Source organism: Zalophus californianus, chromosome 13, assembly GCF_009762305.2.
Source record: "Zalophus californianus isolate mZalCal1 chromosome 13, mZalCal1.pri.v2, whole genome shotgun sequence".
In the NCBI taxonomy this organism is placed as follows: Eukaryota; Metazoa; Chordata; class Mammalia; order Carnivora; family Otariidae; genus Zalophus; species Zalophus californianus.
In genome coordinates, this window is record NC_045607.1 from 24,238,910 (window position 1) to 24,252,199 (window position 13,290).

The 13,290-nt window shown below is 49.3% G+C and overlaps 3 protein-coding genes across 4 annotated transcripts in view; 2 read left to right on the forward strand and 1 right to left on the reverse strand.

Moving 5' to 3' along the window:
- Positions 1–2,221, forward strand: part of ELP1 (elongator complex protein 1) — a 57,009-nt gene extending 54,788 nt beyond the window's left edge. The window contains exons 37-38 of one of the 2 annotated variants that reach the window (XR_003523718.1): positions 142–265; positions 636–2,221. Coding sequence is in view for 1 of the 2 variants with exons in the window: in XM_027615722.2 (XP_027471523.1) it covers positions 142–209 (68 nt within the window). In the remaining variant the exon portion in view is untranslated. Of the gene's footprint in view, positions 1–141 lie in introns of both variants that reach the window. The other variant, XM_027615722.2, reaches the window with a different exon arrangement.
- A 2,220-nt stretch (positions 2,222–4,441) lies between these two features.
- Positions 4,442–7,118, reverse strand: ACTL7A (actin like 7A). The gene has a single exon (XM_027615729.2). The coding sequence runs from the start codon at positions 6,975–6,977 to the stop codon at positions 5,670–5,672; it is 1,308 nt and encodes a 435-aa protein (XP_027471530.1). The 5' UTR covers positions 6,978–7,118; the 3' UTR covers positions 4,442–5,669.
- Positions 7,119–11,088: 3,970 nt separating this feature from the next.
- Positions 11,089–12,773, forward strand: ACTL7B (actin like 7B). The gene has a single exon (XM_027615727.2). It carries the CDS (start codon positions 11,431–11,433, stop codon positions 12,682–12,684), a length of 1,254 nt encoding a protein of 417 aa, XP_027471528.1. The 5' UTR covers positions 11,089–11,430; the 3' UTR covers positions 12,685–12,773.
- Positions 12,774–13,290: the final 517 nt, after the last annotated feature.

Genomic DNA, 13,290 nt, shown 5'->3' on the forward strand with positions numbered 1-13,290 from the left:
GAGGGTAACAGGAACTTTAGCTCTCGACTGATGGTTATCTTGTAGCTCCAAAGTCCAGTCCCTAGTTTTAGCGCAGTTACTGCCTCAGCTTCCCCTAGCAAGAAAGTGTGTCTGTCACAGTTTTCCTTTCCTTTCTTCTAGATGCTGAGCTTTTTATACCCCCAAAGATCAACAAAAAGACCCAGTGGAAATTGAGCCTTCTAGAGTGACTGACGGTCTTCCTTTGACTCCGTCCTTGGGGCCTGGCTGTCGGGAACTGGGAAGAGTAAGACAGCTACCTTAGCAGTGTGGAGAGCTGCTCTATACAGCAGACCTAAGCAGACGCCAAGCAGTTCTGGTTTATTTGGGATACAATTTTAAATAGCAAAAGGTTAAGCTTTAACCAATATTGCATCATTTTGTAAGAATTACTGTTCTTTTGTTTAGTGCTGTTTGAGAGCATATTTCTGGCATTTATAGTAATCAGGAAGATTGGCTTTCATTCCCGGCTGCCAGTCTGATTCATTTTGGGACCTTCGACAAGTCACATAATTAATCGATTTGTGCCTCAGTTAATTGGGAATAATGTTTCATGGCTTCTACCTCAAAAGTGTGAGGAAAAGAAAATAATGTTTTTTAAATATTTTATGTTCCAGGAGGAGAACATTGTATATAAACAACGTTGGCTATTCGTGCTACCAACATTTGGTGAAATTTAATCACTTAAATGACTTCTTCACCTTGAACTAAAGCAGAATAAAAAGCTAAATATATCCTTTGAAATTTTAAACTTTCCTTTGCTGACAGCTGTTATTTTATAATATCTTACCAGGTCCTCTGCTTCCAGTTATAACGGCATTAAGCTCCTATCACTACAGTGTCCATAGGGACTATTTTTACTGCCTGTGAATTTTCTGCTAGGGACTTAGCAGTGTTAGAGCTGGAACAGATTAGAATTTCTGAAACAGTATTGTGCACATTTGGTATGGTGAACAGTGTGGACAATTGTAAGTTATTCCTTTTTTCTCTAAGTAATTGCTGCTTTTAACTAAAAGGTTTTTGTCAGTGTCAAGGCCATTTCATTTATTTTTCTTTATGGTGCTTCACTGACCTCTGTCTTTTAGTTATTTTCTTTGGAAAAAATGAGAATGTTTTTTCTTTTTGGTGAGTCTAGAAAAAGCTCAATTCATTTTGACAACAGTTATGTGGCTGATTCTTGGGTAAGGTTAAAAATTTCTTCCATGCCTCTAATACCAGAACCAGACATTCATGACTGTACATAAACGAAAATATTGCCTCTGATCCATGGAGTATAGATATGCCCAGAATTGTAATTAAATTTGTTCCCTAAATAGCAAAATGTTAACTATAGAATCTAGGTGTGTTTGCTTGTATAATTAAGCTTCTCTGCGTGTCTGAAAATTTTTACAAAATAATAGGGGAAAAAAAAGGTACTTCCTGCCTTGTAGAAATCTACTTTTTGATTTATACCTGTAATGGATTTGCTATAATTAAGTGCCCTACACTGAAAGGCTGAACGTGCTTTGTAACTTCACTCTTTGACCTGGGTAAATGAACATAAGGCATTTTAATATATTATAGTGCTCTTGCTATGGATAATGGTACTCATGCCTGATGGATTGGAAATAGAAGTAAATGTGTCTGTTGATACTCGTGTGACTTTTTATAGATGTTCCATTTCCTTGAGATGGTGTTTTGAAGCAGCAAGAAAGAATTTGTGTGAATACAAATTACTATCAATTACTATCTATTTCCTGTGAGCAAGATGGAATTTTGTTCATTTGGAAAAGCAGGAGGCTGGAGCAGACCTTCCAGGCTGAAGGCAAAGTCACAGAAGAATTCATGGGGGAAGTGCAGTGTATGGGAAGAGGAGAAACTTCTGGAAGTGATGAATACTTAATTTTGGCAAAAGGCTTGGTCAGGGTCCTGGGAAAGAATATGTAACTGTTCCACCAGATTTGAACTCTGTCCCAAAGCAAGTTCATACTGCAGTAAGCTAAAAACCCTAGTTATTTTGTTGGTGCCATTGAGTCAGCTTTACTCAGATGCTCCAGACATCAAGAGGGAACTTGCAGAGGACTGTCTCCTACAATCCATTTTAAATTTACACTTTTAAAAAAAACAGAGGCAAGAAGTAATGTTTTTGCTATGTTTTTATGAGTGTAGCTTGATGTAATTTTTTAGCACTGTCACATATTTTAAAATAAATTCATTTTCCATACATGTCTACATATATATACACACACGTGTGTACACACACAGGTTTACCTTTTAGGGGTTGTTCATAGCCATAATTGAAGAAGGTGTTTTCAAAAGTAAATAAAACTAATGATTCTTAGTAATTTAAGGTTACTACAAGTTGGGGAAACAAAATCAGCTTTTTTTCTGCTTCCTGTGCCTCCCCATAAACTTGTGCTTTTCTAGAAGCACCACCTGAGCAAGCCCTTAAGAGTTTCTGGCTGTCCTTTCTTGTCTGTTGTATTTATTAGTAACTGAGGTGAGGAGAATAAACATCTAAGAAGCTAGGTAACCATTAATATCCAAGAAGCTATAGACAAGTCAAAGCTAATATGGTGACATTTGGGGACACTGAATTGATTCTTGTATTCTCTGTGCTCCCTAAGCCCTTGCCTGTGCCTCACGCCCACATTAATCTTACTGGCTCTGAAGTTCCAAGGGTTTTAAGACCAGCAGAGATTCTCTTGATATACAGGAAAGAACAAGGCCGTGGGTCAACCCATCTTAGCGTCCTTGGACAGAGACATTTTTTAAAGATTTTATTTATTTAATTGTATTTATTTGAGAGAGAATGAGAGAGAGCACATGAGAGGGGTTAGGGTCAGAGGGAGAAGCAAACTCCCTGCTGAGCAGGGAACCCGATGCGGGACTCGATCCAGAGACTCCAGGATCATGACGTGAGCCGAAGGCAGCCGCTTAACCCACTGAGCCACCCAGGCGCCCCTGGACACATTTAATCTCACTGAATCTTGCTTTTCTCCAGCCTGGTGTACCCGTTAGCACCATTATGTACCTTAGCGCTATTGACATTTTGGGTCATATCATTCTTTGTTGTAGAGAGCTACCCTGTGTATTATAGGATGTTTAGCAGTATCTCTGGCCTCTACCTACCAGATGCCAGCACTCTGTATCCCCCACTCCTGTTCTGATGACCAAAAACATTTTTAGACATTGTCAAGTGTCTCGGAGGGGGGGGGTCACAATTGCCCCCTAGGCTAGGATGACTTTCATGCACTTACTAAAACTATTCATCTCTTTCTTTCGTGAAGTTGACTTTTTTTCCTACAAGGGGAATTGTGTAAGGATCAAGTGAGAATTCATGGAAGTGTGTTTTTTTTTTTTAAGATTTATTTTAGAGCGCACAGGGAGAGGGAGAGAGAAAAAAAAGAGAAAAAGACTTCACGCTAAGTGTGGAGCCCAACGTGGGGCCCAGTCTTACAAGCCTAAGGTCATGATCTGAGCAAGAGTCAGACACCTAACTGTGCCACCCAGGTGCTCCCATAAAAGTGTTTTGAAAAAGATACATAGTTGTTGAGCTTTATATTGTTTTTGTTTTTTCTTTCCTTTCCTTTTTTTTTTTTTTTTTTTCATTTTAAAGTGCAGCAGAACATTTAGACCTACTGTGGCCTGGAGATTTCCCTCCAGAGCCACCTCCCAGGATTCCCCTTCATCAAGACTCACCTTTTTTGGGGGATCCTTGACTTGGGGTTCATAGATACTTAAGGGTTTTAAAGACAGTCTGTTTCTATATGATTGGTTTTCTCTGTAATTCCATGTATTTTATTTTATGCATTTTAACATACTGTTCTGAGGAGGGGTCCAAAGGCTTTAGCACCCTGCCAATGAGATCCAAAGTTTAGGGATTAATCAAATTTTAACCTGCCCAACAGTGAGTGTTCATGGACTGCTGGACAGAAACTGAGGTGAATAAGACCTTATACCTCCCTCTCAAGTCAATGTACCCAACCGCTAGGTGATCCTCTGATACTTCAGGGTAAGGTTTAGTCATCCTTGCTTAACTATAGGAACTTCAGAAGCCCTTCTTTGTGGGTCTGCACTTCTCTATTCCGGCTTGCTGGTGCCAGTCAGCCGTGCTTACCAGGCCTGGATCCAGGGTTGGGCATTTAGGTCTTTCGAGGCAGTTTAGGCAAACCCGGATACTATGAAGATGGCTCTGTAGGGCTTCTCCTGGGGATGGTAGAGATGCTGTTACCTCTCCTGTGAGTGCTTGAATGCGGGCCTTTAGGTGTACATGTGACTGAGAACCATGGTGAGGGACGCCTGGGTGGCACAGTCAGTTAAGCATCCCACTCTTGGTTTCGGCTCAGGTTGTGATCTCAGGGTTGTGAGATGGAGCCCTGCTTGAGACTCTCCCCGCTCTCCCCCCGCCACCCCTCCCCCGCCTCCTATGCTCTCTCTTTCTCTAAAATAAATCTTAAAAAAAAAAAAAAAAAAAGCCATGGTAAGACTTTGGGGCTCCTGTATAAAGTAAGTCTACAAGATAATTCTAGCTAGCTCTTGTGATCACCTCCCAGAGGTGAGATACTAGTATTTCAGTGTTGATCTCTGTTTTTTACGTCAGCTGTGTGAAGTAGGCCTTTGAATTCAACTTTATAGGTAAGTAGACTCGGGCCGTACAGTTAGGTGGTAGTGAAATAGGGTTTCAAATCAGAGTTCAAAGCCCATTTCTTTCCACTGTTTGATGCTGCTCCCTGCCAATGTTCAGATGCCGAGGTTTAGAGAGAGGGCAGAGAATGTATTGGGGACTAAAAAAATCTGTGTTCCATTTACAAAACTGGCCCTTGTAAGACTACCTACAGAACAAGATTCTCTGATCTTGAGGGACTGAATGTTCCTTCTGGCTCCTCAGTTGGGTTAGAATGACCAGTGTAGGGTAGGTTCCCGCAAACCATTAGCCCCAGAACTGGCAGCCTCTATCCTGTGCCCATCCCAAATTCCATCTGTATATCCTACAGGTTGATGGAGAATCCAGTCTAGTGAGTGATGAGCCGCTGGAGAGTTGCCCCCTTCAGACCCACACATACACCTTGCTCATTACATGCCAGGTTTCCACAGCCGGTCACCATGATGGCTTGATAAAAGCTGGCATTGAGACATAAGTTCCTTTTGGAACTAAAAGAAAGTACAGTTTAAGCAGGGATCAGACACCTTCGTCAGCTCTTTACAAGCCTTCATGAAGCATGAAATGTACTCTACTGCTTTGTGGGAGATTGAACCATTACAGCAGATTTCCTGTTGTTGGTCAAAAGGAATGTTCTGTATGCCCTAACAGCACTGACTCTGTAATCTGTCTTCCTCACGCTCCCCTTCTGAGCAGATTTAACAGTGCGATAGTCCCTAAAACGAATACAAAAAAGGGACAGAATAACTTCAGAGCTAGTTTTTCCCAAGAATGTGTAAGCAAGCAACACGTAATACACGCCTTTGTTTCCACGCACCGCCCAGCTTCTGTTTGGCACATGCTGCGTATATGAACTTGCTCTTATTAAGTCAGGAAATAGAGAAGCACACTTTGGAGGGAACACGATTGTTTATTACTATAGGAGCAAACATGTGGACTCAGCTCCCTGTGTGTCGGGTGGGTGCTCACCCAGCAAAGCTGACGCATGGCAACCATGCTTGGTCAGAGGTCAGAAGCACCTTCTGTAGAGGAAGAAAGGCCCGTGCTCCTCATACTCAAAGCGGTGGATCCACAGGGGCTGGAAGCCCTGAAGTGATGCCAGGATGGAGCCACCTGTCCACACTGCAGTGTCCCTTTCGGGCAGCACATTTACCTGCGGGTTGTCATTGGGACACATGGTGCTCAGCTCCTTCTGCAGCCGGTTAGGGAAACCGCTGAGCATAGTGCTCCCCCCACAGAGCAGGATGTTCCCCATGAGATCCCGTTTGAGGGCAATGTCACACTTGTGAAGGCAGGACACGGTCTGAGTGTGGAGCCCCAGCTGCATGGACTTGATCAGAGAAGGCTTAAAGAACATCTCCGAGCAGAGGAACCTTTCCTGGCACAGGTTTATCTTCTGCCCGTCAGGTAGAGTGTACTGGATTGTATGCTCAGTGGCTGGGACTTTCTTCTCTTCGATGGGGTCCAGGGCCACAAAGCAGCATTTCTTCTTGATGTCCTCCACAATGCCTATCTGGTCCTCGGTGAAGTGTTTCCCCGAATTATTCATCAGGCCCATCAAATAGGCTGTCAGGTCAGAGCCCGCATAGTCCAGGCGTCCGGTGATGCTGGGCAAAGGATAACCCTCATAGATGGGGACCACGTAGGACACGCCGTGGCCAACCTCCACCACCAGGCCAGAGGTCCTCCCGTACGAGTACATGGACAGGCGGGATTGGTAGGCGATGTGCATTGCAGGAGTGTTGAAGGTTTCAAACAGCATTTCAGCGTACTTCTCTCTGTTGGTGTGTGGGCTCAGGGGTGGGTCTGAAACCAAGACTGCGTGCTCCTCTGGGGCGATCTTCATCTCTTGATGGAAGAGATATTCCCAGATATCCTGCACTGTGTCCCAGTCCACGATGATGCCATGTCGCAGAGGATTAATTAGCTTGAGACGAACCGCTGGGTTGATGAGCTCCTGCCCCACAAATGTCTCCTTGCGATTGTCCCCGGTTTTGGCCGTCTCCATGTAGGGCTTGCCCACTGTTGATGAGATGGTATGGGTGGGCTTCGGCAGCCCGGCAAAGCCACATTTGCAGGAGCCAGTGCCAAGGTCCACGACCACTGCTTTGGTCACCTGTAGCTTGGGTTTCTCCTTGACCATCGTTGATTTAGTAGGTTCTTCTGGCTCTGAACGGTTACAGTGGACCCACACTGCCCGCTTCGCTGGTCCATCTTTTAAGGAGGCAGTCTGGAGGACGTGTGCCTGTAGAGGTACCTGTTCACCCACTTTCTTGGCAGGCCCATCCCCGATGATTGATGCCTGGGGAGCCCACATGCTATCAAGAGCCGTCTTGCTCTCAGAAAGTTCCTCGATCCCACTGGCTTCAAGACCTGAAAGGCTTATATCAGAGGGCAACTTGAGAATTTCCCCAACGGTGACATCACTGATTGTGACATAATCTGGTGACCCGGGGCTTTTTAGATACTGGGAACCTGTGTCCCATGTTAGGGTGGATTTGGGGTAGTGTTTTGGAAGTCACTTAACCTTTTTCTGGATTTTGTAATAAAGCTGATTTAACCAATCATTTATTGAGCGCTTGCTACGTGCAAGGCAGCTGGGAATAAAAGGCAGCTGTGGAGGGAAAAAGACAAAAATCTCTGCCCTTGTAGAGTTTACACTCTAGTCATTGGGGGCTGGGGAGAGAGGCAGTAGCCAGAACAAACATTTGTCAGAAAATGGTAAGGGCAAGAGAGAACAGGCAGGGAAGGGGCTTGGGGACGGTGGCCGTGTTCTGTGCCTGGGCAGGGGTCCTCAGAGGGTGACGCGTGCAGACCTGAAGGAGGGGAGGGACAGTGCCACACGTGTATCGGTGTGTCGTGTATATTGGGAGCAACAGGTGCAGACGGTGGAGGCTCGCCTGTGACCGATGAGTGAGAGGCGGGGTCAGCAAACCAGGGTCTGCAGCCTGTTTTTGTAAATCGGCCTTTATCCGAACACAGCCATGCTCATTGACATACTGTCTGGGGCTGCTTCTGGGGGGCAACCACAGAGTTGAGTGATTGCCACAAAGAGTGCACCGCCCGCCACGCCGACAGTGTTGATTATCAGGCCCTTTCAAGGAAAAGCTTGTCAGCCCTAGAGTTAGAAGCTGAGTGGGGACAGCAAGGAAAACTACAGGAGGTGGGAGAAGGGGGTGGGGACGGCAAGCAGCCCGCATCCACCCTCTCGGGCCATTGCTAGGACTTTGGCTCTGACTCTGCACGAGGTCAGAAAGCACTGGAGACTGGAGCACAGCTGACACTACCAGATTGAGATTTTGGCAGGACTGCTTGCTGCTGGAGCGACCGTGCCAAGCACTTCTGTCTCCCTTGTCCCTTCAGACAGCCCACAGAAGAATTTTTAGACATATATGTGTATGCATACTCCTTCACGCAGGTCATCGGGTTGGCGATGGAATCAGACCGTACAGAGTCGCACCGATGACAACACTGAGGCTCTTATGTGCGTGGCTCACCCGTGCATATCCAGCCAGCAGGGGCCAAGCTCTCCCGACTGAGACTTCTTCCCAGGGGTGAGGTGTGGACATACCTCAGTGAGACCCAAAATGTGTCTCTGAGGCCACGTGGCCATCATATCACATGCCATCTCGGAAGCTAGGCACATTAGTGCTGACACCTGTCACTGTCAAGGCACCCAGAAGCCAACTTTTTGTTAGGCAGTCCCACAGTTGTCATAAAAGACGCAGTTACTCCAAGGTGGTGGGGGGTGGGGGCTTTCTCCTTTAAGGAGGTTACTGGGGAGGCCCTTGGCTCCTTGGGGGGGGCGTTGAGAGAAGAAAAGGACCAAGTCCAGTCTTGTGACCATCTGATGTCATCTCAAAGACAGTGTCAGCCTCTTGGTTCGATGGGGAGAGGATGAGATGGCATTGAATTGTGAAAGAAGAAAGTACTTTCTCTATGCCTGGCTACCTAAAAAATTGTGTACTTGCCTCTGCTATTCAGTAGGGGTTCGCATGGCCAACTTGGATTGTTTGACTTCACTTCAAAAGAATGTTTATGTGATAACCAAAGGTATATTTAATGTAGAATGACCTATTTTTCCTTCTCAGCCCTCGTCTTGAATTCGGACAGATGTGCAGTTGCCTAGCACATTTTCATTGCCCTGGATTCCTGTAAGAGCCCATGCTCCTTTCCTGTGGCCGCTGTAGCAAATTACCACATACTCAGTGGCTTCAAACATAGATTTATTATCTGCAACTCTGGAGGTCAGAAATCTACAGTCATTCTCAGCTGCAATCACGCTATCGGCAGGGCCACGTTCCTTCCCAGGGCCCTAGGCGATCATCTTTAGCCTTTTCCAGCTCCCTAGAGGCCAGGGGCTTCTGTTGCCTTCTTCTCTGACCTCACCCCCCTGTTCCCCTCCTGTTAAGACCCTGATGATTACTTCAGGACCACCCAGATAATGTAGGGTAACCTCCCTATCTCAAACTCCTTAACTCCTCTATCTGCCAAGTCCCTTTTGCCATGAAAGGTAACATTGACAGATTCCAGGGATGAAAGATGTGGACATCTTTTGGGGGCCATTATTCACCCTGTCCCTTAACCTGTGCTTCCCACTTCCCTAAGACACTGTTTCACGCGCTCCCCCCACCCCACCAGGCTCACCCCTCCTTGGCCCTTTCTGTCAGCGTGGGTGGGAGAGGTGCTCTGCGGGCTTAAAGCCAGTGGCTCCATCTCGTCTGTGAGGCCCAAGAGCACAGGGACTCTCGGTCCAACCCACCTCCTTCAGGCTAAAGTCACTGGATGCTTTTCACTCCTTTTACTTTACCTCAGGATTTTGCATGCTTGGATGCTCTCTCGTAAGTGAAGCCCTTTTCCCTCAGCTTCCGTGTCCTCGGTGTTCCTTCTCTCGGGGGTCAGGACACAGTTAATGGTATCGATGATGGGAGATTATGGAGACCATTGGCACACTGCACCCCAAACCTTCAGTGCCTGGCATGCACAAGCCCCCATACTTGTCACTAGCCATCTAAGGTACTCATGGGCTCCCTGGGGTCTCTGGTGAGGTCCTTCCAGGTTAGAGGCGCCCTCTATTGCTCAAACACCACCCACCCTTGAGTTTTGAAAGAAAGGTGAACCAGGCCCCTGTAATTTTAGCAGCTATGGGAGGGAAGAAAGAGAATCTAGTGAGGAAAATGCCAGAATACAGGGCTTCTTATGAATCACCTGGCAGTTTTTTTGTTTTTGTTTTCTGAGGGAGGATGCTTTGGGCTGGAGGGCCCTATGGAAACCTAATGAATGCTCCTGTTCTGGACGACAGGCCATCTTTTTTTTTGGCGGAGGGGAGGGATTCATCCTTCCCTCTCCCTCACTCTCCACAGCTAGTCTGATCACCTGAGGTAAATGCAGTGTTTGAGGTGAGAGATGTCACAGGAGCAAGGAGAGAAGGCCTTAAATGCTAGAGTAAGAGCTTGGGTTGAATGGGGGATAGTTGGGAGACCAACCAAGTTCTGCCTTCTGACCTTCTGGAGAACCTGTTCCTCCTCCTCTTTCACACCGGCACAGCCTGGCTTAGGTCACCGGCACGTCTTACAAGAATGTCTTCCGTGGCTTTGCCCCTCTACATCACAGCTAAACACAGATCTTTTCCCAATTTTCCAGCGGTCAGATCTGACCACCCCCTGCTTAAAGTCTTCATTTGTTCCCCAGCTGTCCTCCATGTAACCCAAGCTCTTCCTCCGAGCTTTTGAGGCCCTCCCTTGTTGGCTCCAGGAACTCTCTAAGCCTCATCTATTCTCCCAAACATTTAACTACTAGAAGTTCCCACCATTCTCTACCCAACCCCCAACCCCAGCTTTGCTCAGGCTATGCTCTCTGCTTGGGATGCCTTCCCCTCCTAGCCACTTGACAAATACCCACATACCCTTCGGTAGTTGCCTTAGGGTCACCTCTCAAGAACCTGCTGACTCCTTTAAAAAAAAAAGAAAGAAAGAACCTGCTGGCTCCGTCCCTCTAGTAATCACTCCTTCCTCATGCACCTTTGTTCTCCCAATAGCCTTCCACCTACGAATTCGTCTGCATCCATTCGGTCTCCTTCCCACCCAGGCAGGACACTGCTGTGGCCAGGCTTCTGGCATCTATCACTGGCCAGCTGCCCTGGGCTGGACCTGCCCCCAGCTCCAGGAAATGTTGAATGAAGGGATGAGGGTATTGTTGGAGCCCTCACGCTCGAAGACCTGGTGCACTGGAGTTGAATGAACTTGAGTGAAAAGACAAACATTTCAAGAGCTGTTTGCTCCTGAGCAAATCAACTGAATTCCAAGCCTTAATTTCCTCGGCTCTGCCTGTACGTCTCAGGATTCTGGGGAGTAACATATGTGAGGTTCCCAGTACAGTGCCTGGCTTCCTGTAGGGGCTTAAATATTTCTCACCCTCCCAGCCAAGCAGCAGAGGAAGAGAAGCTGTTTGGTCAGCGGACAGGGCAATAGAAGCAGGGGTATAAGGGGGGGGTGGTAGCTGGAAACCCGAGACCCCAGTGTGCTTGGATTTCTGAAAATGCTGGCTGCCTGCTCTGTCTTGGAGCAAAGTCGAATTAGGTGGATGGCAGTGGGGGTGGCAGACCAAAGGCCTGCCAAGGCCAAGCCCTCCCCGGGGCTGCCAGAATGGACCGGACGTCAGTGACATCACAATCCTGAGGGGTTGCCAAGGCACTGCTGGAGGTGGACCGTCTTATTTCTCCCCACGGAGCTCTAGGATGTGGATGTGAGAAAGGTAAGCCAAGAAGGAAGATGGCAATGAGGAGCAGCCCTAGCCCCATGCCCCTGGGCACGGCTCAGGGTGACCCTGGAGAGGCAGGAACGCTGCCAGGTCCCGATGCTGGCGTTCGGGACACGGGTTTGGCCACTCAGCTGAAGATGAAGCCCAAGAAGGTGCGCAAGATCAAGGCCCTCATCATCGACCTGGGCTCCCAGTACTGTAAGTGTGGCTATGCGGGCGAGCCGAGGCCCACCTACTTCATCTCCTCCACTGTGGGCAGGCACTACTCTGAGGCGACTGATGCTGGTGACACCCGCAAGGAGACCTATGTGGGCCACGAGCTGCTCAACACGGAGGCGCCCCTGAAGCTGATGAACCCGCTCAAATACGGCATCGTGGTGGACTGGGACTGCGTCCAGAGCATCTGGGAGTACGTCTTCCACACGGCCATGAAGATCCTCCCCGAGGAGCATGCGGTGCTGGTCTCTGACCCCCCCCTCAGCCCCAGCAGTAACAGGGAGAAGTACGCGGAGCTCATGTTCGAGACCTTTGGCATCCCTGCCATGCATGTGACGTCCCAGTCGCTGCTGTCCATCTACTCCTACGGCAAGACCTCGGGCCTGGTGGTGGAGAGCGGACACGGCGTCTCGCATGTGGTGCCCATCTCGGAGGGCGACGTGCTGCCGGGCCTGACGGGCCGAGCCGACTACGCTGGGAGCGACCTCACCAACTACCTGCTGCAGCTGCTCAACGAGGCCGGCCACAAGTTCACGGACGACCACCTGCACATCATCGAGCACATTAAGAAGAAGTGCTGCTACTCGGCACTCCTGCCCGAGCAGGAGCTCGGCCTGTGCCTGGAGGAGATGCGCGTGGACTACGAGCTCCCCGACGGCAACCTCATCACTATTGGCCGGGAGCGCTTCCAGTGCGCCGAGATGCTCTTCAAACCTGCCCTAGTGGGCAGCAACCAGCCCGGCCTCCCCGCGCTCACGGCCGCCTGCCTGGAGCGCTGCCAAGAGGCGGGCTTCAAGGAGGAGATGGCGGCCAACGTGCTGCTGTGCGGTGGCTGTACCATGCTGGACGGCTTCCCCGAGCGCTTCCAGAGGGAGCTGAACCTCCTCTGCCCCGGGGCCAGTCCTGCGGTGTCTGCTGCTCCGGAGCGGAAGACATCTGTGTGGACCGGCGGCTCCATCCTGGCCTCCCTGCAGGCCTTCCAGCAGCTCTGGGTCAGCAAGGAAGAGTTCGAGGAGCGGGGCAGTGCGGCTGTCTATGGCAAGTGTTGAGCGGCGGGGCCCTGACAGGCAGGGCCTGGTGGGCAGGCGGCCTGCGACCGCTCTACACATGCACAGAAGTTCCCATTAAACCTTCCCATGAGGTCGTTCTGGTCTAGTCTGGATTTCTTGCTCTCGTCCAGCAGCGGGGGCGGGGATTTGGGCTGAGCCATCTCAGCCCCTTTTGCTCCGCTGGGTCAGCAGTACCGGGAGGGCTGGGGAGGGTGCGCTGTGGCTCAGCCCCCATCGTGAGGGTGACATCCCCGGACCCAGGGTGCTGTTAGCTCCCCCGAGCTCGAAACCCAGCTCAGCAGGTCCCACTGCTGCCCACAGAGGATCCTTGCTGGATCTCCCGAGGCGCTCTCACTAACCGCCCCCCCCACAACCCGCCCTTTTCAAAGGTGTAACCCGTGCGTGTCCGTCCTCTGATTGTGAGCAGCCATTTCTGCCTCTTCTGGGCCCTCCCCCTTCCAACCCTGGCCCAGACAGCTGTTTCTGCAGGGGCAAAGCCAAGCCACCGAGTCCAGAGGATGCCCGAGGAAACCGGAAAGCCCTTTGGAAATCACGTGATTCTCTCCCTGCTGTAGACACGGGGGACTGGAGGACCCGGAGGGAGGG